The 25,810-nt window shown below is 37.3% G+C and overlaps 1 protein-coding gene across 1 annotated transcript in view; it reads right to left on the reverse strand.

Moving 5' to 3' along the window:
• The window catches only part of LOC124722248 (sodium-dependent transporter bedraggled), a 733,406-nt gene that overhangs the window by 15,781 nt on the left and 691,815 nt on the right, over nucleotides 1-25,810 (reverse strand). The window contains exons 17-18 of the mRNA XM_047247438.1: nucleotides 6,256-6,387; nucleotides 2,104-2,331 (exon numbers count right to left, since the gene is read on the reverse strand). Coding sequence (XP_047103394.1) covers nucleotides 2,104-2,331; nucleotides 6,256-6,387 — 360 coding nt within the window. The remainder of the gene's footprint in view (nucleotides 1-2,103; nucleotides 2,332-6,255; nucleotides 6,388-25,810) is intronic.

Raw genomic sequence — 25,810 nt, forward strand, 5'->3', positions numbered from 1 at the left:
GGCATCAATTTTTTGTTTAATGCTGCAGATTCAGATTCAGGAGTGGCCTACCTAGTGTTTTTATCTGATTTTTTTCACTGAGAGTCCTGTTGCTAAATGGCATTTTTAATAACTCATTTACGTTGTTCACCTTTGCTATTTTCACAGTCAACTGAATTTTCCTTTACAGATAACACTGTGCACAGTCAATCAATCAATCAATCAACCTAACACCACAATAACAACATGCTTGTACAGAACTGTATTACATGAACATAATGTGTATAAACAGTAATACTACACCATTGTTTGAAAAACAGATGCCCAACAGGTGGTGAATACATTAGTTTTTTGTTTTGTTCCTATAGCTGTTGTGAAATGTACCAATATTGAAATAATGCCTCTTAGTTTCAAAATCTAAGGGCATAATTATATTCAAGTTGCATATAACTATTTATAATGATAATTAAGTTTATTATTTCTGTATTCAATTTAATTAAGCATTAATTTGAGTTTTGCTTTAGCATTAACTTTCAGAAAGATGATAGAACTAGGTTACAAGAAGTTTGTGCCCCGATGTATTCTAACAAGATTGCTAGATGGCAGATCGTGCTTCTATAGTTCTGCACTGTACTGCTCTCTGGCAGAAGGAACGTAAAGCTCTGAGCCAGATCAGCTGTGGCTCCATTTGCAGCCGTAAGAAGCATGTAGAAACTGATGGCCGAGCCTTTTACACAGTGCTTATGCGAGCAGACAGTGCCGATCTGCAGTTGGCTCCAAGCTTGAGAAAACCACCACGAGAGCATGCACAGTGAAACATGCCTTTTAAAATCAGAAAATACATACTCCAAAACAATGTGTTCTATGTGCAATTCATATAAATTTCTCTTTCTTTCTTTTTCATACAAGCAGTGCCATGGCACTGTGGCACTATCTCAGAAGCCAACCCTGACTTTTGAACCATCTAACTACAACTGCATCAAACACAATTTTTGTGCCATACGTGTTTTGCCTTTATTCTGTGCAAGGCATATTCAGTGGCATGGAATATGTACATATTTTTACCATTTAGTTTACATTCTTGGGCAATGTACCTGTAGGTTATAAACAGTTCTAGTGGCTGGGTTCTTCTATGATGTAGTAATATTTTAAATACTACTTACAGGTTGCATGATTGATTTTCTACACCTTATGTTTCTGTTCCATTTTTGGTGCTGTTCCTCTTCTTATAATTACCACCTGGGGTTTTTGTTTTCCACATTTCACAGCACTAGGGACTGAATACTTGTTTTGATGCAATGTTTTGGTTTGTGTTGGTGACTGTGTTTAGTTCCTAGGGCTGTGAAATGTGGAAAATGAAAACCCCAAGTGGCAATTATAAGAAAAGGAACAGCTCCAAAAATGGAAAAGAAACATAACATGTAGAAAATCATCCATGCAACCCATAAGGAGAATTTAAAATATTACTACGTCACTGAAAAACCCAACCACCAGAACTGTTTATAACCTACAGGTACATTGCCACAAAATGTAAACTAAATAGTAAAAATATGTACATATTCCAGGCCACCAAAGATGCCTTGCAGAAAGTGAAGGTGAAATGTGTATGGCATGAAAACTGTGTTTGATTCAGTTGCAGCTAGATGGTCCAAAAGTAAAAATTATCAATATACTGTAATATTACATGCAACTGAGGAAGACAGGAACACAAAAGTTGAATATGAAAAGAAATAATATGTGTAAATAATGGTGTGTGTGTGTGTGTGTGTGTGTGTGTGTGTGTGTGTGTGTGAAGGGAAAAAATACCTGTTGTGCGCAAATGCTCCCATTTTAATTCCAGTGTCTGAATTCTGCATGAAACATTACAGTGGAAGCTTTCTAACTGGTTATAACAACCACACATTGCTGAAACTTGTAATAACAAATTAAATCTTGTCATTGTGTAGTGTATATCCTAAGAAATAGTACTACACTAGAAATTCTATCCAGAAGCTCACTCTTCACTTATTTAACTTTTCATTTCTCATGGGATTGGTTTGTATTAGTTGAAGTAACTGTAATATTAAAATTACACAAGTATAATAGTAGTTACTGAAATGACTTTAAATATTTTATTATACACACCATTAGTGCCACTGGCAGAATAACATTCCAAGTAAAAACAAGCATGGGTCCAGCCCATACTTGTAAGCATCCTGAGCCTTTCGTAAACAATGTTGAGACAACACTCTCTCCACTGTATGGGCGACCACGTACCACAAAAACAGCTGCAATTTGCAGGAGATAAAGCACCATAATCCACCACCCAGAGCCAACAACAAAGTCCATGAAGTAGACAACAAATATTCCAAGCTGAAATACAAATTTGAAATTGAATTTTAATTTTGGTATCAAAGAACTATAAGTGCACAACAATACAACTAAACATCACTTTTTTGCTTGGTTTCATTTGGATCCAGCAATTTCTAGAATTTGTGGAATATAAAACCTTAACATGAAAGTAAGCTTTTCTAATTACCTCTAAAGGATTAACTTTTTAAGATAATTCTACAGTTTCTGGTAGGTTAGTGTGACTTTAATTGCCTAATATAAGTGAATATAAACCATCAAAGAAAGTATGGCGCATTGCTGTTACAAATAGAAATGGAAAAATCTGCACATTTAATGAGGTGTTGATGAATCCATTATTTGTAGACATTAGATGTTGTACTGACAGAACTAACAAACAGCTGATAAAAGAATTTGGATATAAATGTTGGTGAAAACTTAGGTCATGAATACATTTCTTAATTATGTGGAATGTGTCAGTTTAACATAAGGTTTCTTTCCATGAAACAATTTTTTTTTAACAATTACTACTTCATATCTAAAAATTCATTTATTGAGTAGAAAGAACTGTCATTCAGAAATTCTTTTAATTTGTATTTAAATTCTGTTTGGCTACCTGTAAGACTTATAATGTTATTTGGTAAATGACCAAAGACTTTTGCGCAGCTTAACTGACACCTTTTGGTGAAAAAGTCATATTTAACCCAGAACAGTGTAGGTGATCATTTCTTCTAATGTTGTAACTATGCACTTTGCTATTATATTTAAACTGGGATGGGTTATTAAAAAACAAATATTCATAAGTGAATATATGTATTGTGGAGGTATTTTGAACATTCCTAGTTCCTTAAATTAACATCTGCAAGATGATCTTGGGTGGGTTGCAGCTATTATTCTGATTACATGCTTTTGTGCAATCAATAATTTGTCTCTTAATGATGAATTACCACAAAATATGATGCCACATGAAAGCAGTGAATGAAATTAGCCATAGTAGGCTACTTTACTAATATGTTTATCAACAAAATATGCAATTACCCTGATAGCATAAAGAGCTGAACTCAAACATTTCAACAATTCATCATTGTGTTTCTTCCAGTTCAGTTTCTCAGCAATTCACACACTCAGAAATTGTGCATATTCCGTCTTAGCAACAGATTTTTGATTAAAGTCTGTATGTATCAATGGTGTTATGCCATTTCCTGTACAGAACTGTATATACTGTGTTTTTTCTAAATTAATTGAGTGTCCATTTGCATAGAACCAGTTAATAATTTTCTCAAAGATATTATTTACAACTATGTCAGCTAATTCATGTTTATTGGATGTGTTTACTATACTTGTATTATCAACAAAAAGAACTAGCTTTGCATCTTCATGAAAACAGAGTGGCAAGTCATTAACATATATTAAGAACAATAAGGGACCCCAAGACTAAAACATGTGGGATTTCACTTTTGATACCTCCCCAGTTACAGTATGCTTCTGATTTTTGCAGGGTCTCTGTACTGTTAATTTCAACCTCCTGTATTCTTCCAGTTAAACATGTATTAAACCATTTATTCACTGTCCCACTCATACCACAATACTTAAGTTCATCTAGAAGAATTTCATGCTTCACGCAGTCAAAAGCCTTTAAGAGATCACAAAAAGTCTAATGAGTGAAGTTCTCTTATTCAGAGCATTTAATATTTGATCATTGAAAGCATATATAGCACTCTGTTGAAAAACCTTTCTGAAAGCCATTTCTGAAAGACATTTTGTTAGTACTTCGTTTCTACAAATATGTGAAAGCACACTTGAATACATTACTTTTTTGAGAATTTTGGAGAAAGCTGTCAGAAGTGGGACTTGGCAGTAGTTGTTACCATTGGATCTAGCCCTCTTTTTACATGATGGTTTAACAATAGCATATTTCAGTGTATCCAGAAAAATGCCTTGTTTCAGTGAGCTACTACATATGTGGCTGAGAATCCTACTTATCTGTTGGGAACAAGCTTCCAGTACTTTGTTGGAAAAGCCATCAATTCCATGTGAGCTTTTGCTTTTGGGTGAATTCATTATTTTCCTAATTTCAGTATTAGAGGTGAGCTGAATTTCAGTTTTATCGAACTGCATAGGTATTGCCTCTTCCATATACAGCTTTGCATTTTCTAATGAACAGCTGGATCCTATTTTCTCTGCTACGCATACGTTAAAAGTGCAGGAGAGGTTAATTAGTCTTAGCATATCCAAAAACTACACAGAAGTCCTCATGTCAGGTACTGTCACATACATCTCTTGTATCTGTACCTGCTTCAAGAAACTCAATCAATGTAGTGTACCATACACCAAGATTACAGTGTTATTTGATCTCATGAGTCAGTTCAACTTTGAGCCTTTGTAGAGAGAGACTGGGGCTTGATTACAGGAAGCTGGTTCAAATAAATGTAGACAGCAGTACTTATGTACAGAGTTTGATATATAATGACACAACTGAAAGGCTCCTCTCATGGCTCCAGTACAATAAATTACTGTTAAATACAAACAAGACAGCTCATATGTTACCATGTACCAGGTGTCTGGAAGTAGGATGGACAGAAGCATGGGAAGTATTGGTTTGAATGATCAATTGCTGACTGTTCTTTCCCATATATCAATCCTCTGCTTGATGCATAGAGCAAGCAGTAAAGAAACCAAATAGAAATTTGGAAAGGGAATTAAAGTTCAGGGAGAAGAAATTAAAACTTTAACATTAGCTGATGACTTTGCAAATCTGTTAGACATGGCAAAGGACTTGAAAGATCAGTTGAATGGAATGGTCAGTGTCTTAAAAGGAGGTTTCAAGATGAATATCAATAAAAGTAGAAATAAGTGTAATGGGATTCTGAGGAAATTAGATTAGGAAATGAGACAAAAAAATGTAAAAAATGAGTTTTGCTGCTAGAGTAGCGAAATAAGTGACAACAGTCAAAGTAGAAGGGCTACAAAATACAGATTTGCAATAGCAATAAAAGCATACCTGAAAAGAGAAATTTGTTAACACTCAAGATAGATTATGAGTTACTAATTCTTTTCTGTATGTATCTGTCTGGACTGTAGCCTTGTGCAGAAGTAATACAGGGCTGATAAACATTTCAGGTAAGAAGAAAATAGAAGCTTTTGAAATGTGGTTACACAGAAAATGCTGAAGCCTGGATTGGTAGATTAAATAATTAATGAAGAGATACTACATCAAACTGGCAAATAAAGAATTCTATGGCACAACTTGATTCAAAGAAGGAACTGATTGATAGGACACATCCAGAGCCATCAGGGAGCTACCAAATTGGTAAAAGAGGGTAGCATGGAGGTAAACTTTGTAGAGAGACACTGAGGCTTGATTACAGGAAGCTGGTTCAAATAAATGTAGACAGCAGCACTTATGTACAGAGTTTGATATATAATCCATATTTTGATTTACTCCTTAGTTATTTGTGGGAAAAGACAGTTTCAATAAATACACAGCACATACCATAAAAGAGCTTTTCATTTTATCCACTAACACATTAAAATACTGTGTCCATATCCCACATAATATGGCCTTGAACATTCACAACGAACTACAACAAATGAACTTTAACAGCATAGGATTAATACTGCTAAGCAGAAAATTACACTCCATCTTTGTGCAGAAATACAATTACTCAATAACAGAATTTAAAGTGATGGCCACAGTGTTGTAGAATACTGCACAAAATTTGCTCTCTACCCGGTAAATATATATTTATTTATGTTTTCAGATTTTTGTAGTTCTTCTACTTCATGTATTACAAGGTACTGTAAATTATTGCAATATATAATTTACTGTTTGTTCTTGACAAGTCTCACATAAACTAATTCAACAGTTTAAATTTTTACATGATAAAATAAAAAAATGTCATTCTGAATTTTTAGAAACTGGGACTGACTTTAGCAACTGGGACTGACCTCTGTGGTCATGGGCAATCCAAGAACAAATCCACAGGCACAGCTAAAGAATGTAATTGTTGTTTCCCATGATTTAAGGCTGGATGATTTTATAGCTGTTATTCCTGTAATTACACAGTGCCATATGGCCAGCTGCAATTTAAAAACAAAGGACAAAATTAGTAATGTGCCTGTAACATGAAAATATTTATTATTTTGTCAGAAAACATTTAGTATTTTGAAATGTATGTAATACAGTACATTACAAAGCGAAATCATTATCACATGAGTAATTATATCTTAAACAATAGCAAAAACTGCAAAGCCATTTTCATAAAGACTCTACATCTCACTTACAATTACAGAAGAGAATTAGCCACATCTGAGCAAAACATTTTAATAACATACATCATATTTTGCAAATTGAATCATGAAGGAAAGACTTCAAGAACATGGGACAGGACAAACTTATTGATGACTATTAACAACCAGTTGCAACTTGTTCTAATCTACTTACCAATATGCTGTGGTTATGGAAATTACTTTTAGAATTTATGTAACTTTACACAGAGCAATGTCTGCTGGTATATACTAGTAAAATTAAAGCCTGTTTAATAGGAATGCAAGTGTTAAATGGAATTTATATACTCAGAGTCTAAATATTCAATAAAGTTGGCTTTTACATTAGTTTAGAATATCTGAGGATTTCAAATTTCCTGTCACGTTTCTCCTGGCAACCAGTCAAAGACTTTTTACCAGAGCATAAAACTCCAATCCTGACCGAAAATAGGGATTCATAGTCTGTACAGAAATTAAATAACTAAACTGTATTGCCCCAGAAGATTATGCCACATGACAGTATTGAGTGAAAGTATGTGAAATATACTACCAATACCATCCCCAGGTCAACACAGTGACTGAGCTTTGTAAGTGCTAAGCAGGAAGAATTGATGTTTTGGATAACTTATCCACATGTTGGTGCTACTCCAATTTATTATCCATCTGGATTTCCAGGAATATTTATTTATTTATTTGCTTTCTTTGTGTAGAGATAACAAAGATCATGACTTTTCCAAACATCAGTGTTTTTTTACATTTTGAGAATTTCTTTTAAAATACAAACAAAACAGATAGTTGATCTAAATTAACAAAGTGCAACACAAGCACACAAAAGGGAATGTAAAGCCAAAAAAGTAGGTATACAATTAAAATATGTCTAATTTCCAACAGAAAATTCAGAAAGTGAGCATAAACATTTCTTGTCAGGAATCAGTCAAAAGTTTCCATTTTAAGATATCTCCATCATGTGCATATAAGTCTTTTGACACATTTATTAAACCAGATTTGACCAATAATGTATGGGTGTGGTTTGTTATTTTTAGATTAATTCTTTGCCTAAAGTAGTTATTTTTATTTCTAATATTGTTGTCATGTATGTCGTCGCATTTTCTAGACTCTTTTTGATGATGCATGCCCCAAAAATAAAATTGCCTTATATCAATACAAGAAACATATTTAAGGTTCTTACATTGCACAAAAATCTCTTTACAAGGATCATGCTGACATAAAACATGCATTATTCTAATTGCCTTCTTCTGCCACAACATTAATCTATTGTGGTGTGTACCTGCAGCACAGCCCCATAATTCAGTACCATAATTTAGTAAAGGATATATTGTTCCATAGTAGACAGCTTTGATAGTAGGATTTGTAACTATTTTTGGTAGGTGTCTGAGTACATATAAACCACTACTCATCTTCCCACATACATAATTAATATGATTTGACCATCCCAAGTTTTCATTTAAGTATAGGCCTAAGAATCTGCACTATCAGTTCCTGTTTCTTCAATTCCACATGTATTATTTATAGAAGTGTGGTTAGAGTTAACAGTCTTAAATGATAATAATTGTGATTTGTTAAGATTTATATTTAGATGTTGTTCATGAAAATACTTAATTAAATTTATTACTCCATCTGTTGCAGACAATGTAAGCTCACAGGCATTTATTCCAAAATACAACAGAGATGTGTCATCTGCATAACTCACTATTTTGGAATTTTGTGGCTGTGTGACATCATTGACATAGCCTAAGAAGAAAAAGAGTCAAATAATTGATCCCTGGAGGACTCCTTGTTTCACTAAAAGACTGGGAGATTACTACTCAGTCATTAATTTAATAGATTATTGTCGTGGAACTGCTTCTGGGTTTGACAAGTCGTTGGTCAGCAATAGTATTGCTGAATCTTTTAAGCTGTATGCCTGAAGTTTTTTTATTAATAGGCCATGTTCAACTGAATCAAATGCTTTAGTAAGATCAATGAATGTCCATGTTGCGAAATTTCCTTCATCTAGTACACTATATACACTATGTAAAAATTCAGATATTGTTGTGATGGTGCTGTGGTTTTTCCTGAAACCATTTTGTGTTTCCAGAGTAGATTATTTTTTGTGCAATAATCACCGAGTTGTGAAAGCAAAATATATTCAAATGACCTAAAGTTTTCAACCTGTTTTTTGGATCCTTTCTTATATACTAGTTTGACTGCAAATTTTTAATGAGCCTGGATAGGTGTTTTCCCTAATACAGCAGTTAATGAGATAGGTAATAGGTTTAACTAATTCTTTGTGACACTTCTTAACTGGGGCACTAGCTATCTCATCCCAGCCAGCTGAGTGCTTGGTCTTTAATGTGTTGATTATTCAACTTAATTTGTGTTTACTTACTGTTCTGAATTCAAAGTTTATACCTTGGGATGACCAAATGTTTATCTGACTGTTTTGGTCAACAGGTTGTGCTGGGATACCACACGGAGTGATGAAATATTTGTTTAAAATGTCACAGAGTGTCCTTGGATCTTCTATTAATTTTCCCTCATGCACTGTAATTATTTCTTCCATATTCACATTTGATGGTGCTTTCCTGTACTGATTAATAATTAAGCTACCAAGATGCTTTACTGACATTGCCAGATTTAATAACTGAATTGCTGTGAACCTCCTTCCTGAAATTTGAAAGCTCTGTCTGAAACAGTTTTATGGCTTTGCAATACTTTTCCTGGAGAATGATATCCTTTTTAAATTTGTAAAGTAAGATCATTCTGGTTGAGTTTAATCAGACTACTGGTTAGTTTCAGCTTTGGATTCTTTCTATGTGTTAGAGTCTTTTTAAAATCTTTAACTGGGCAACAATGATTATAATGTCTCAAAATTGTTTCATAGAATGCATCCCATTTATTGTTTGTGCCTTTTATCTTATACAGGAAACCCTGCTCCATTCCTCCTGGGCTAGTTTATGTTCGAGGCAGTTTGTATTATGTTCACTCAGGATCCATTTCTGTTCAATAAAATTTGTTGCTTCTGCTGTGTGTATTGCATGTAGTCAACAGATTGACAATAGTGGTCCAAGTAGTGAAATTTTATATTGCTGTGCTCAAGGTTGTACAAATTCAGTATATCTGTTGACCTCAAGTTAGTCACACAGGGAGTTTCATTTAGTGAGTACTCATTGATATTTACATCCATAAATCAGTTTTATTTGTCTGTAATTGCATAACATGACTGTTTGTAAGATTAACAGTTAGCCTGCTTGCTGTGACTGTTTGCTATGATCCAGTTATAAGACTGTTCCCCTATCCTGCTGGATGTGTATGGTACTGTAAAGTTCCATTTAGGACTTTTAACAGTATACTTGTACAATCAGTAACCATCACAGTTTTTGAATTCATTCTTTGGTAAATTGTTAACACATGACTCCATCCACGCAAGGATGATGGTTTTAAAACCATACTGTTTTAATTTTGGTTATAAGATTTTATAATATAGTCAATCAAAGGCCTTATTAACACCACACAAATGATAACAGGGCAATATTTCTTGTTTAGTTCTACCAGAACTAAGTTTATGAGCTTACAAAATGCTTTCTCTGTAGTGAATCATTTACAGGAGTCAAACTGAGCAGGTGGTAAAAAGTCATTGTCAGAAAAGTGGTCCAACATTATGTTATAAGTTACCTGGAAAAAAATAGGTGAAAGCATGAAAAGAAGGAAGATAGAAGAAGAGACCACTTGCATATCTCCACTTTTTTTATGAACTGTATTATTATTACATACAGTATTTCAGTCTTTTAGGAAGTACACTAACTCACTGACTACACTAGGGAAGCAATGCAAAAATTTAATGAAATTAAATTTGCTCGTACATTCCCACCAAAAGTATAGAAAATCTTAATGTCCTTCACAAATAAAAGTTCATATGGAGTTGAGACATCTCGAATAATACACTAAAATGTGTGGCTCTTTAACGCATAATATTCTGAATCATATAACTAACTGAGACTTTTTTTATTGACAGATTCTAATATGCCATTGTTTGGCCTCTCTATAAGGAAGGTGATTCCACATATGCCAATTACTACCAGCTAGTCTTACTACTGGTATTTTCCAAAATTTTGAGAAGGTGGTTTATTCAAGGATTGTTACCCACCTGTTTAGTTGTAGGATACTTAATAGATCACAGTTTGTATTTCAGAAGAATTGCTCTAATCAAGCTCCAATGTATACATTGACTGAGCACATAATTAAATTATTAAATGATAAAATATCACAAGCCAAGATCTTATGTGACTTATCAAAGACATTCAGTTATGCCACTTATAGCATTCCATCAGAGAAATTAAGGTTTTGTGGAATACATGGGTCTGTGCAAGGCTGGTTTCATTCCTATTTAAGAAACATTATGCAGAATACTACAGTAGGCTATTCAATTAATACAAAGAGGGATGCAACTTCTTTGATATGGGAAGAAATCACTAGGTGCATTCCACTGGCCCATTACTATTCTTGTCCTGTGTCAATGATCTTCCATTTTACTCAGAGCAGGAAGCAGAATTAGCCTTTTTTGAAGATGATACAACAATTTTCTCAAGTGAAGCAAAGAAGCATCAACAGGGAAAAGAGTAAATTATGTTTCTGTTAATGTTATTAAATGATTTTGTACAAACAGGCAGGCTTTAAACTTTGAATTAACACAGTTAACCTAGTTTAGTAATGTTCAAAATACCTGATCTCCTATTAACAACGGATAAGAACAAAATACAATAACTATGGTAGAACAGTCCAAATTCTTGGGTCACCATACCGAAGAATATTTAAACTGGAAAAACTACTGGGCAGACTTCCTAAAATGTTGACATTCAGCTGCTTTTGCCATATAACTAATTGCCAACTTTGGGGATATAAAAACCATTAAACTGATATATTTTGCATAATTCATTCACTGATGTCCTACAGGATAATATTCTGGGGTAACTTCTCACTTACACAAAAACACTGGGTGATTTTGTGATGATGTTACAATCTTTCAGGGACGATGGAGAAGGGTAAATGTAGCAGTTTGAGGCAAGGGATAGTGGTTCAAAAATAACTGAGGTGAAAGTTATACGTAAAAATCTTTCTGATACCTCTGACATTGGAATACGTGTACCGGTACTGTCATGGCCAAAACTGTATGGTAGGCAATCCTCACAATGACTTAGATGTAGAGAGTGGGATAATAACTCAACAAATCCAATGCAGATGGTATACTGTGTACTGAAATGAGCAATCCTGGTGTACAATATCAATACCGTAGTAGAATGCACTCAATGTTTAAGAGCTGTAGTACTAACATCAATTAGCCCTAACCAAATAGATTTGTACCTGGTGATGGAACTTATGGATATGATTTTCATGTATGAGCAAGCAAATGGAAGCAGCAGAGAAGTGGAAAGCTTGTACAGGACCAAATATCCATGTAGAAGACATGTGGCTCACACCATGTTTCCAAGAATGTACCAACAATTAAGTGAAACAGGGCAATTGGTACCACAGCACAACAATCAAGAAGAACAACAAACTACACAGACTCCTGACTTAGAAGATGTAGTGCTTGCTTGAGTGGATGAGGTGTTTGTAATCAGCACTATCAATAACACTTGAAATAAATGTTTTGCACAGTAGTGTGAGGGAAGTATTATGGGAAATGCAGCTACAACCTTACCATACACACACAGAGCATGCTTTGACCCCTGATGACTTCAGACCTCATGTCACGTTCAGAGAATGGTTCTTATAGTGCATTAAAGTCATTCCTCACTTTCCTGCATATGTACTTTTCATGGATGATGTGTGTTTCACCAGAGGTGGAACACTAAATAGCTGTAGTAGTCCTGTTTGTGCCAATGAGAATCTCCATGCTACAGCTGTGAAGTCAACTCAGATTATCGGTCAACAGGTGGGCAGGTATAGTCAATGATTACACACTAGGTCCATTTCTTCTTCTTCCCCATTTAATTGCAACAGTCAACATAGTGTTTATGAAAAACATACTACCCAGGTTCCTGGAACATATACCACTTGTTAGTCATCAACGGATGTGGTTCCAACCTGATAGAATCCCACCTCACTTTGTACTGAGGGTTCATGAATACCTGGATCAGTGATTCCCTGAAAGGTGGATAGGCAGAGGAGGTCCTGTTTTGTGGTTAGCACATTCATCTGATCTCACCCAACTTGATTTCTTCTTGTGAGACAATGTGGAATGTTTCGTGTATGAGATGCCTGTCAAGACTGAAGAGGATCTCCTGGCATGAATTCTCATTGCCTGTGACACTCTTCAACTGACATTGGGGATATTAGAATGTGTATAACAGAACTTTGTGAGGCAGTGCTGTACCTTCATTGATGTTGGGGGATGCCATTTCGAACAACTGTTGTACATGTAGCAGCTGGTAAAACTTCTGCAGGTAAATGGAGTTCATTATTACTGTACCATAGACTTAGTAGGTTTGGTCTCTTCAAGATCAAGTTAGACGCACTGTTACTTGTCCATCAACAGAGGAAATTATCTGAGGATATCTGGGAGTGTTCAGTGGGAATTCTGTATGTCACCATCAGAGTTCAGAAGTTGGGGCCCTTGGTTTGAGCACTGCACAAGGCTAAGGCCTTATATCTTTTGCTATGGTCACTTCTGAACTAGGGTCCCTTACCTCAGATTGATACATTTACCCTTCTTCGTAACACCTGCAAGTTTGTAACATCACCACAATATTACCCTGTACATGACTGCACAAAAAAGGTGATTAGAAAGGTGTGGGATTTGTACACATACATCTTGCAGACATGTGTATCCATACTTTGTAAACAGCTGTGAAGTGCATAGCACAGGGTATTGTATCACATATTAAGATTTCTTCCTTGTCCATTTGCATATGGACAGTGGGCAGAATTACTGTTTAATGGCTTTGTGCTCAGTGTAATTAGCCTAATCTTGTCCTTGTGATCCATAAAAGAATAATACAAATGTGTCTGTAGTATATTCCTAGAGTCTTCACTTAATACTGCTTCTTGAAACTTTGTAAGTAGGCTTTAGAAATATAATTGGCATTTATACTAAATCATCTGCCAATTCAGGTTTTATGGTATCCCTGTGGTGCTCTGTCATGAGTAAAAGAAACCTGTGATATTTGTGCTTCCCTTCTTTGTATACATTCAAAACCCCCTCTTAGTCCTATCCGGTATAGTCCCACACACATGAGCAATATTCTGTTGTGGAATGCACAAGTGACTTTTAGACAGTCTCCTATGTAAACAGTCTGCATTTTCCTGGTATCTTATAAATGAATGGAAATCTGACAGATGCTCTACCTATGATTGAGCATAAGTGATCATTCCATTTCATATTCCCACACCATGTTACACACAGGTATTTTTATGAGTTGACTGATTCCAGTTGTGACTGACTGATATTGCTTTCATAAGATGCTGTGTTTTTGTTTTGTGAAGTAAACATTTTTACATTTGTGAACCTGTAAAGCAAATTTTCAGTCTTTGTGTTAGACTGAAATCTTATCAATACCTGACTAAATATTTGAACAGGTATTTTCAGATGGAACTTCATTATATATACCTGCATAATATGTGAGAAGTCTGAAGTTTCTATTAATACTCTCTGTCAGGTCATTAATATACAGTCTGAACTGGAAGGGTCCCAACATATTTTTGTAGGACACAGCCTGAACCTACTTTTAGATTTTCGATGACCCCCAAATGAGATAATGTGCTACATCCTTCCCACGAAGAAATCCTCAATCCAGTCACAATTTGCCATGCCCCATACTGCCATACTTTCACAAATAAGCACTTATGTGAATCTGAGACAAATGCTTTACAGAAGTGAATAAATACTGCACTCACCTGACTGTCTCAGTCCACGGCATTTAGAATGTAATGGGAGAGAAATGTGAATTGCATTTCACATGACCGATGTTTTCTGAATCTGTGTTGGTTGCCATGAGGGAGATCAATGTGTTACAGTACCTGATTATGTATGAACTCAGAATATGCTATAAGATTCTACAACACTTAGAAATCAAAGATATTGGACAGTAGTTTTGCAGACACTTTTGTTTGCATCCATGAAGATGGATGTGACTTGTGCTTTCTTCCAACCACTGGACACAGTTTTTGGTTTGAGGAATCTATGGCATACTATGGTAAAACATGGGCTAACTCAGCTTCAAATTCTGTGTACAACCTGACAATTATTTCACTGTATTTCTGCTTTTGCTGTGTTCATATCAACAGCATCAAATACAAAAACTCCATTTCCCACTATTTATCCTTTCAACAAACTTTTATATTTGCTCCAAAAAATCTCAGTGCTGCCAGTTTTGGGTTTTAGGCTGTTTCCTATACCTAGTTTATGTGAGCTGCACTAGTTTTTTACATGTGCTCAAGCAATGGGACTTTGCTGAGAATGCTTTGGCAGTGTCATCTGAAGGGGTGATTTCTTTGACCTTACACTAACACTTCAGGGACACCTACAGTAATTATTATCTAGGCACGATGAAGAGTCATATGATCCATAAAAAATTTTTTTGTTCCTACTGTTAACACAGTCAGTTATCTGTCTAGCAGCCACTGCTGAGCCACTTAAAGGGACAATACAGTTCTCAGGTCAATGGTTCATGTCCAGGAAGTCATATCCTAGCTTGGCACACAATCTTGAAAGAGTCTGGTTCAAATCTTCTACTCAACTCAGACCCATGGACCCACAATCAGTTCTGGGAACAATGCTGTGGACTACGTATTACACTGAAATACTGTGAGCAAGGCTTATGTCCTCAACCTTCTCCAGCAGTTGGTGGACTGGTCCAAGAATGACTGGGTGCCCCAGATGACATGAATCATGTGTGCAGATGGTTGCAACCTGTTCCTCCCTCCATACCATTAGAGCAACATGTCAAATAAGGCTTCTAGGAACACACATTGAGTGAAAAAGGTGATAATTCTTTTGTCCTTTGCTGTCTAAGGGGTACCATTATTTGCCGCATGTTCTACCTGCTGACAATTAACAGACTATTGCACTTGTTTTCCCAGTATGGGACAGGGGAGGCCCCCCGACAGCTGAAGTGTGTCTCCCAGGCTCAGGTTTTGGTTTAATGGGAGACTGCACCTCAAATTTGTCAGTTGGGGGATGGTTGCAGTACCCTGAGTTCTCCCTGGCTGCTGCCTCCCCTGTGTAGGGCCCATCAACCTCACATGCTGCTCACAGGTTAGTTAACATTGATGTCCTGTGTTTCCTGCAAAGGTGGCAGTATACAAAGGAGAGGATACTACTTTTAATACCTTTGGTATCTCTCCATAACCTGCCCAGCACATCCATTTAGTACAGCTTTCATTCAACTTACAGCAGCCATGGCAATTTACAGCTCCTTATGAACAGCAAAAAAGTAATCTATGACTGAAACAGTGGTCACAGTGGAGCTGCATTAAGGCTGATGTAATGTTTTTCTGAACAGTAAACAAATAATCTTAAGCCTAGCCTGCTGATTCTCTGTTAATGTCTTGATCTTTAATGTTACAGTCACCCATTTAGATACCCGGATGGGGACTACCCAGGAGGATGTCGTAATCAGGAAAAACAAACTGGCAATCTATGGGTCAGAGCATGGTATGAGAGATCCCTTAATTGGCCAGGAAGGTTAGAAAATTTACAGAGGGAAATGGACAGGTTGAAGTTTGATATAGTGGGGATTAATGAAGTTCAGTGGCAGGGGTTATAAATACAAAATCAAATAGGGGTAATGCAGGAGTAGGTCTAATAATAAATAAGAAAATAGGAATGTGGGTAAGCCACTACCAACAGCACAGTGAATATATTATTGTAGTCAAGATAGACATATAGCCAACACCCACTGCAGTAGTACAACTTTATATGCTAACTGGCTCCACAGATAATGAAGAGATTGAAAAAAAATGTAGGAGGTGGCAAAAGAAATTATTCAGATAGTTAAGGGAGATTAAAATTTAATTGCAGTTGGCGAATGGAATTTGATAGTAGGAAAAGGAAGAGAAAGGAAAATAGTAGCTGGAGAAAAGGAATGAAAGAGGAATTCACCTGATAGAATTTTGCACAGATGATAGTGTTATCATCACTAACACTTGGTTTAGGAATCATGAAAGGAGACTGTATATGAGATGTGATAAAATAGCAGGAATTTTTGTTTTTTCTCAAAGAATTTTTATTTATTCATTGACAACAACTTTAGCCCTTTTAAAGTAATCCCCTTCAGATATAATACATTGGAGCTAGCATTTTTCCCAATCTCAGAGGTACTTCTGGAACCCACTTATCTTTATGGTATTCAGCTCCTTCAGTGATTCTGTTATGTCATCAATGGTGACAAAACACTGCCCTTTCATGGTTCCCTTCAGCCTCAGGAACAGAAAGAAGTTGCAGAGGGCCATGTCTGTCAAACATGGTGGCGAGGCAACATAATGGTTTTGTTTTTTGCCAAAAAATCACAAACAAGCATTGAAGCATGAGTGGGAGTATTATTGTGATGCTATTTCCATGAGTGGTTTTGCTACAAGTCTGGTCATTTTCTTTGAACTGCTTCACACAAATACCATGTAACTACTACGTAGTATTCATTACTGACAGTACGAAACAAGGAGAGGAATCTTCACACACTTCACAGGTGATTGAAATTTTTTCTTTTTGTCTCTTTTTTCGGGGGGGGGGGGGGGGGGGGGAGGGGGCTCTTCAGGCAGTTTCTATTGGGATGACTGGGCCTTTGTTTCGATGTCATAACAGTGTATTAATACTCTCTGTCAGGTCATTAATATACAGTCTGAACTGGAAGGGTCCCAACATATTTTTGTAGGACACAGCCTGAAGCTACAAGAAAAAGGGTGAGGGTGACATATATGATGATTTGCCAAAGTCTTTATTTGCATTTTCAGTCACATGATACATTCGATAGGCTATGACGTCCCGATCAACGAAGCTCTCCAATCCTGATACATTTGGTACGCCTGTACCTCCTCGTACGATTACAACTGTTAACCAGCCATTACCATGCGAGAAGGTATCATTCAGATCAATACTAAAGTTTAATCTGCAACCACAGAATACGGCAGGTCCATCAAGTAGAGAGTGCGTGGTGACAGACTTGATAGTATTCTTTTTCTTGTCGGCAGCCGATGTTGTCATTTCGACATCTTCAATTGTTTTACATATGGTCTGTCTTGCACGACGACGGTATCTTCTGTAAGGCATCTTGGCAGCGTTCAATGTGAAAATACATTGTACAATCTCCAATAAATTTAACATATTCACAAGTACCTTTACCTTTAATCCATATAAATACAGTTTCATTAACAGATATCTTACGTCTACTACGCGTATACAAGGAGAAGGGTGAGGGTGACATGTATGTTGATTTGCCGAAATCTTTATTTGCATTTTCAGTAAGATGATATGTTCGATAGGCTATGACGTCACGGTCGACGAAGCTTTCCAGTGCTGATACATTTGGTACACCTGTACCACCACGTACAATAGCGACTGTTAACCATCCGTTGCCATGGGTAAAGGAATCATTGATGTCGATGCTGAAGTTCAATCTGCAACCACAGAAGACTGCAGGCCCATCCAATAGAGAATGTGCAGCGACAGATTTGATAGTATTCTTTTTCTTGTCGGCAGCAGATGTTGTCATTTCAACGTCTTCAATTGTTTTATATATTGTCTGTCTTGCACGACGACGGTATCGTCTTGGCAGCGCGCCAGCCGCGGACTGACCGACAAACAGCCGACGGGCGCACCTAGTAAGGCTAGTGCGCCCGTCCGGGATAACGCGTGGCTGGCACTGTGAAATTCTAAGTCCCTTATCTGCTGACGCGCAATCGCGCGTCTATAAAAGCGAGCGCTGCCCGCGCAGTGGATCATTCGCGCTGCTGCTGCTGCACAGGCAACTGCATTGAACGCTGCCAAGATGCCATACAGACGATACCGTCGTTGTGCAAGACAGACAATATATAAAGCAATTGAAGACGTTGAAATGACAACATCTGCTGTTTGTCGGTCAGTCCGCGGCTGGCGCGCTGCCAAGATGGCCTTGAGCCGCCTTATCGGCGGGGTCAAAGGTCAAGCGCTCAGAGAGCTGACGTAACATGCTGTTGCATACTCTATGTCGACAGATTCTAGATGTACGTTCTCTGGTTCTCAGCTACGCTACAGATAACTTTATTTGTGAAAATACATTGTACAATCTCCAATAAATTTAACATATTCACAAGTACCTTTACCTTTAATCCATATAAATAAAGTTTCATTAACAGATATCTTACGTCTACTACGTGTATACAAGGAGAAGGGTGAGGGTGACATATATGTTGATTTGCCGAAATCTTTATTTGCATTTTCAGTAACATGATATGTTCGATAGGCTATGACGTCACGGTCGACGAAGCTTTCCAGTCCTGATACATTTGGTACGCCTGTACCACCACGTACAATAGCGACTGTTAACCATCCTTTACCATGGGTAAAGGAATCATTGATGTCGATGCTGAAGTTCAATCTGCAACCACAGAAGACTGCAGGCCCATCCAATAGAGAATGTGCAGCGACAGATTTGATAGTATTCTTTTTCTTGTCGGCAGCAGATGTTGTCATTTCAACGTCTTCAATTGTTTTATATATTGTCTGTCTTGCACGACGACGGTATCGTCTTGGCAGCGCGCCAGCCGCGGACTGACCGACAAACAGCCGACGGGTGCACCTAGTAAGGCTAGTGTGCCCGTCCGGGATAACGCGTGGCTGGCACTGTGAAATTCTAAGTCCCTTATCTGCTGACGCGCTATCGCGCGTCTATAAAAGCGAGCGCTGCCCGCGCAGCGGATCATTCGCGCTGCTGCTGCTGCACAGGCAACTGCATTGAACGCTGCCAAGATACCATACAGAAGATACCGTCGTTGTGCAAGACAGACCATATATAAAACAATTGAAGACGTCGAAATGACAACATCGGCTGCCGACAAGAAAAAGAATACTATCAAGTCTGTCGCCGCGCACTCTCTACTTGATGGACCTGCCGTATTCTGTGGTTGCAGATTAAACTTTAGTATTGATCTGAATGATACCTTCTTGCATGGTAATGGCTGGTTAACAGTTGCAATCGTATGAGGAGGTACAGGCGTACCAAATGTATCAGGATTGGAGAGCTTCGTCGATCGGGACGTCATAGCCTATCGAACGTATCATCTGACTGAAAATGCAAATAAACACTTTGTCAACGCGTGCCTTACAGAAGATACCGTCATCGTGCAAGACAGACCATATATAAAACAATTGAAGACGTCGAAATGACAACATCGGCTGCCGACAAGAAAAGGAATACTATCAAGTCTGTCGCCGCGCACTCTCTACTCGATGGACCTGCCATATTCTGTGGTTGCAGATTAAACTTTAGTATTGATCTGAATGATACCTTCTCGCATGGTAATGGCTGGTTAACAGTTGCAATCGTACGAGGAGGTACAGGCGTACCAAATGTATCAAGATTGGAGAGCTGCTGTTGAAATGACAACATCTGCTGCCGACCGTGATGCCATACAGACGATACCATCGTCGTGCAAGACAGACAATATATAAAACAATTGAAGACGTTGAAATGACAACATCTGCTGCCGACAAGAAAAAGAATACTATCAAATCTGTCGCTGCACATTCTCTATTCGATGGGCCTGCAGTCTTCTGTGGTTGCAGATTGAACTTCAACATCGACATCAATGATTCCTTTACCCATGGCAACGGATGGTTAACAGTCGCTATTGTACGTGGTGGTACAGGCGTACCAAATGTATCAGGACTGGAAAGCTTCCCTTATCTGCTGACGCGCTATCGCGCGTCTATAAAAGCGAGCACTGCCCGCGCAGCGGATCATTCGCGCTGCTGCTGCTGCACAGGCAACTGCATTGAACGCTGCCAAGATGCCATACAGACGATACCGTCATCGTGCAAGACAGACAATATATAAAACAATTGAAGACGTTGAAATGACAACATCTGCTGCCGACAAGAAAAAGAATACTATCAAATCTGTCGCTGCACATTCTCTATTGGATGGGCCTGCAGTCTTCTGTGGTTGCAGATTGATCTTCAGCATCGACATCAATGATTCGTTTACCCATGGCAACGGATTTGTCACCTATTATAATCTCTTTAGAAGTTCTGGATCACTGTCCACTTTATTTGGCAATTCCTGAGTTGTGTTTATGCAATGTTGTTTCTTTGCCAAAGGAAATGCCAACATCATTAGCAACCTCTATGATGGTGATTCAGAACGATTTTCTTCACTTCCTCCACATTGCCATAAGTAACTGATGTGCTAGGGTGTCCAGGGTTGCCGTAGCCTTGATCATCTTTTCAACCCTCTTTGAAATGTTTATACTATTAGACAACAGTTGACTAGAGCAGGAGAAAGGAATGCAATAGAAGATGAATCAGTGGCTTTGAGAGATGAAACAGTCAAGGCAGCAAAGAACAAGTGCAACAACGCCTGATAACCTTTACAGGCCGCACGCCTGATTCTATCACTTACAATATACCAGTGGGAAATAGTTTCAAAGTTTTGGCAGGCCTAGTACTACCTACAGAGGCATAAATTCCAGGAAATGTGAGGGGAATAAATTATTCCCAAATCAGTCCAGATAAACAAAACAGTAAACCTTGTAACCAGTTATGTTATACACAACGGAAAATCTCTGTTGAAAAATTGCAGCATCTCAGTTTATTCTGGTAGTCATGGGAGAGCATTAGCACAAATGTCAAGGTCTGAGAAGCTAGCTAATGCAACAAGTTTTGTGAAACATTCTGGAAGTTTGCATGAAATCATGAAAAATGGCATAAATAACAATGTAGGCTTATGAGAACAAAATGATGAATATATTGTGCTAGTAGCAGGTGCAAATGACGTTTATAGAAACAAAGCAAATGAGGCCACTCACAGGCTAACAGAATACTTAAAATGTACAGGTAATTCTAAGATTATTATCATGGGAATTCCACATGGGTATGACCTAGTTGATCACTTGTGTGAATAAAGAACTAGCTAAAACAAATAGGCTACTAAAAAAATCTGTGCTGCATCTTCCAATGTAAACTTTATGTTCACTGAAAATATGAACAGGGAATTGTTTAATAATCATGGGCAACATCTCAATGGAAAGATTAAATCATATATCAGTGAAAATGTCTGCCAAGCAATTAATGCTGATTACACAGATCCAAATTTCTGACCTACTCCCCTGCCGGCACCTGATGGCCGCTCAAATCACTGATTCAAGTAATGAAATTACATCAACTTCAAAAGAAGGCAGCATCCTAGGGCCCATATTGTTTCTTGTCTATATAAATGATTTTCACACCTCAGATGATGCAGCCAAAGCAGTAATATTTGCAGATGATACTAGTGTGACAATAAGTGCACCAAAGCAATTGCTACCAACAACTGCTGATAAAGTACTAAATTACATCCACTCTTGGCTCAATGCAAACAGGTTGACATTGAATGTAAATAAAACAAATTATATGCAGTTTGGTAAAAGATGTCAAAATGTAAATCTCAATCTGGTGTGGGGTGACAAAGCCTTAGACAGAGTGACATCCACAAAATTGCTGGGGATTCATGTGGATGAAAACTTAAATTTTAATGACCACATAATAAAACTTGCACAGAAACTTAATTCAGCCTGTTTTGCCCTCAGAATTATTGCAAATGTTTGTACCTCAGAGGGTGCCAGAATGGCATATTTCGGCTATTTTCAATCTCTTGCCACATATGGGATAATATTTTGGGGTTCCACAACAGGGTGCCTAAAACAAATTTTTTTGTTGCAGAAGAGGGCCATCCGAATAATAACTCACAGTCATCCACAGACACACTGCAAACCCATATCCAAAAAGCTTAGAATACTTACTATACCATCATTATACATATACAAATGTGTATTGTATGTCAGGGCCCACATTGCAGATTTTCAGACAAATGCCGACTTTCATAACTACAACACCCGTAATAGCACAGCACTCCATACTCAGCGAACAAAAAGAACGAATACACAAAGGCGTGTGAGCCATATCAGTGCAAAACTGTACAATGCACTGCCAGTCAACATCAGGCAGTTAGAAGATGATAACAAATTTAAAACAGAATTTAAAAAATTTCTAGTAGAACAACGTTTTTACTCTGTAAACGGAACTGAAATTAGAGCACTTTTGAGTTCCGTTAAGGATGATCTTGGACTGCGTAAGGCGGGTGTATATCGTATTCCTTGTAGCTGCAGCATGGCATATATTGGTCAAACTATCAGGACCGTGGAGGACAGATGTACTGAGCATAAATGGCACACACGATTACAGCAGCCAAATAGATCTGCTATTGCCGAACATTGCTTGGATACTGGTCACCCCATGTTATATAATAACACCGAGATATTGGCATGCACGTCCAGCTATTGGGACAGTGTCATTAGGGAGGCAGTTGAGATTAAATTAGCAAGCAACCTCGTTAACAGGGATGGAGGTTTCTGTTTAAACTCTGTTTGGAATCCGGCTCTCTCCCTTGTCAAAAAACGGAGGAACAGAGTCAATGCTGCCTCACCTGCGAATTCATAGTCTCACTATCGATAGCTCTGACTTTGGTCATCTTTGGTGGCACTAGTGTTCAGTGTGTGTGTGTGTGTGTGTGTTATCTTTCCTGCTTCTGTCGGAGAACCGAGGTATTAAATTTGCATGTAAGCCGCCTGTCCGTTGCAGTTTGCCTTGAAAATGGCGGGGTGTTCTCCCGCCGAAATATCAGCGGTCACTGAAAGTGTTACCTGGCTGAATTCCCGGAAGTTATTTGAAAGTTGTATACGCCAAGAGAAACTCAGGTTTAAGCAGTGTTGTGTATATAAGGACTTGCCGTTTAGGGAGGACAAAACTAAAGCCTTATGAAAAAGAGACTATGCATTTAAAATAACAAGCAGGGATGTATATAGGTTATATTAATTTCATTGTATTATTATTAACTTCATTGTATTATTTTGTTTTGTACTTTTTTACGTATATATTGTTTGTGTCCCATTTCTTTGAAATGGCTTACATGTACCCTTGACAACATCCATACAACATTTATTGTCAACGGATGGATAAATAAAATAAATAATAAATAAATAAATATTCAACTTCAATGCAACCTCATTACTCCATCATTACTGAGACAACTCCTAAAAAATGCACATCAAGTCCAATAGAAAAACAAATACCATCACTAAAACTCCCACAAATTTCAACCAAAGGAACAGAAAATGAAAAACCGCCACTAAGAAGAACAGAAGAAACTCCAATTGGGACTTGCTGCTATTCCAGGACCAAGAAATCAAGAGCCCAACTAACAAAACAGGCAAGTCCTCAAATAACATAACACTCAGTGTCAGGTATTCACCTTCCATTTGAGTGTACAGTTTCAACCAGCAGCAACAGGAGCTCAAGGGTTCCAAGGAGATCAACAAGAACAAACAAAGCACCAGCCATAAATGAAATTTTTTTATGGTCAAGCCACCTGATTCACAAGATGAAATAGCAACATGCATGTAGCCTCTCCTGTTTCCACACATCCGACAGAAAATCATACTTGCGACTCACAAAAAGAAAAACTCTTGGATTACAAAGACGTTAAAATATCCTCAGAAAAAAATGAGGTTACTGCTCAGAGCTAGCAAACTGGATAGTGGTAAGTTGGGAGAACTCAATTTGTACTTACAAAAATACTTATAGAAGTGTCATTAAAGCAGCAAAAAAGGCTCACAATGATAATCTCTTTAGGAACTTCTCTAACAAATGTAAGAGAGAATGGAGTATAATAAACAACCAAACTGGAAGAAAGATAACCACAGGGGATAAATTTAAGTTGAACATAGAAGGACAAAAACATAAAATATACATAAAATTTGTAATGATTTTAACAAATATTTTTTTAGAAATTTCAAAAAATATATTACCTGCCTGTTCAAACACTGTTCACACTCATCCTAACAATAATATTCTCTTGAACTCTTTTTTTTCCTATCTCCATCAACGTCTTGTGAAATAGAGGATATCATAAGGAGAAGAATAAAAAAAATATTCTTTGCTGGTCATAGTATGGTACCTTGCTTTTTACTAGTAAAGTGTTCCAGTTTCATCTGTAGGCCTGTGTCTAATATCCTTTTGAGGAAGGAACATTTTCTGACCAGTTAAAAATTTCTAAAATTAGACCACTGTACAAGAAAGGAGAGAAAACTGCCATGGAAAATTATAGGCCTATTGCAATACTACCAGCATTTTCAAAAATGTTTGAATGCTGTGTTTCCGTAAGATTAGAATGCTTTTTAAACTCCAAAAACATTATAGCATCTTCTCAATATGGTTTTTGCAAAAATAAGTCAACCATAAATGCACAGCAGAGGTTTTAGAGAACTGCTCAAGTCATAAACAACCTGTTGTTCATATATTCCTTGATCAATCCAAAGCATTTGATATGGTCAACCATAAGCTGCTCTTAACAAAACTAGAGAAATTTGGCATAAGGGGTACTGCCCACAGCTGGTTTAGTAGCTATCTAAGAGAAAGGAGAAATATGTAAAAATCAGAAACCCCAAGGATGCTACCCTTTGCATATCAGATACCATAAATATAGCTTGTGGTGTCCTACAGGGGTCTGTTCTTGGCCCAGTCCTTTTCATATTGTTCATCAATTGCCTCCCAGTAAACATCCCTAATGCTTGTTCTTTTTTGTATGCTGCTAATGCAAATATTTTAATTTCCAACAGAGAAGAAACACTTCAAGAAACAGTCAATGAAATCACCTGTCACATAAAATCTTGGCTGAGGGAAACAGACTGCTAATAAATACTCAAAAAGTTGTAAGCATGAACTTTAACACAAGACAGACTATTACCCCCCTTCAATTTAGACATTTATACAGGCAAAGATGAAACTGTCAGTGTGAAAGACACCAAATTCCTTGGACTAACTGTTAATCATACACTAAAATTGCAACTACATGTAGAGACAGTTGCAAAGAAGCTCAGCAAAATGTGCTACCTGCTCAGACCAATATGAGATTCAGCCAACATTGACACTTTGAAGCTTGTATACTATGCTCTGAGTCCATTATGAGCTATGGCTAATTTTCTGGGTAAATAGTTCTGAATCCAATAG

Source organism: Schistocerca piceifrons, chromosome X, assembly GCF_021461385.2.
Source record: "Schistocerca piceifrons isolate TAMUIC-IGC-003096 chromosome X, iqSchPice1.1, whole genome shotgun sequence".
Lineage (NCBI taxonomy): Eukaryota > Metazoa > Arthropoda > Insecta > Orthoptera > Acrididae > Schistocerca > Schistocerca piceifrons.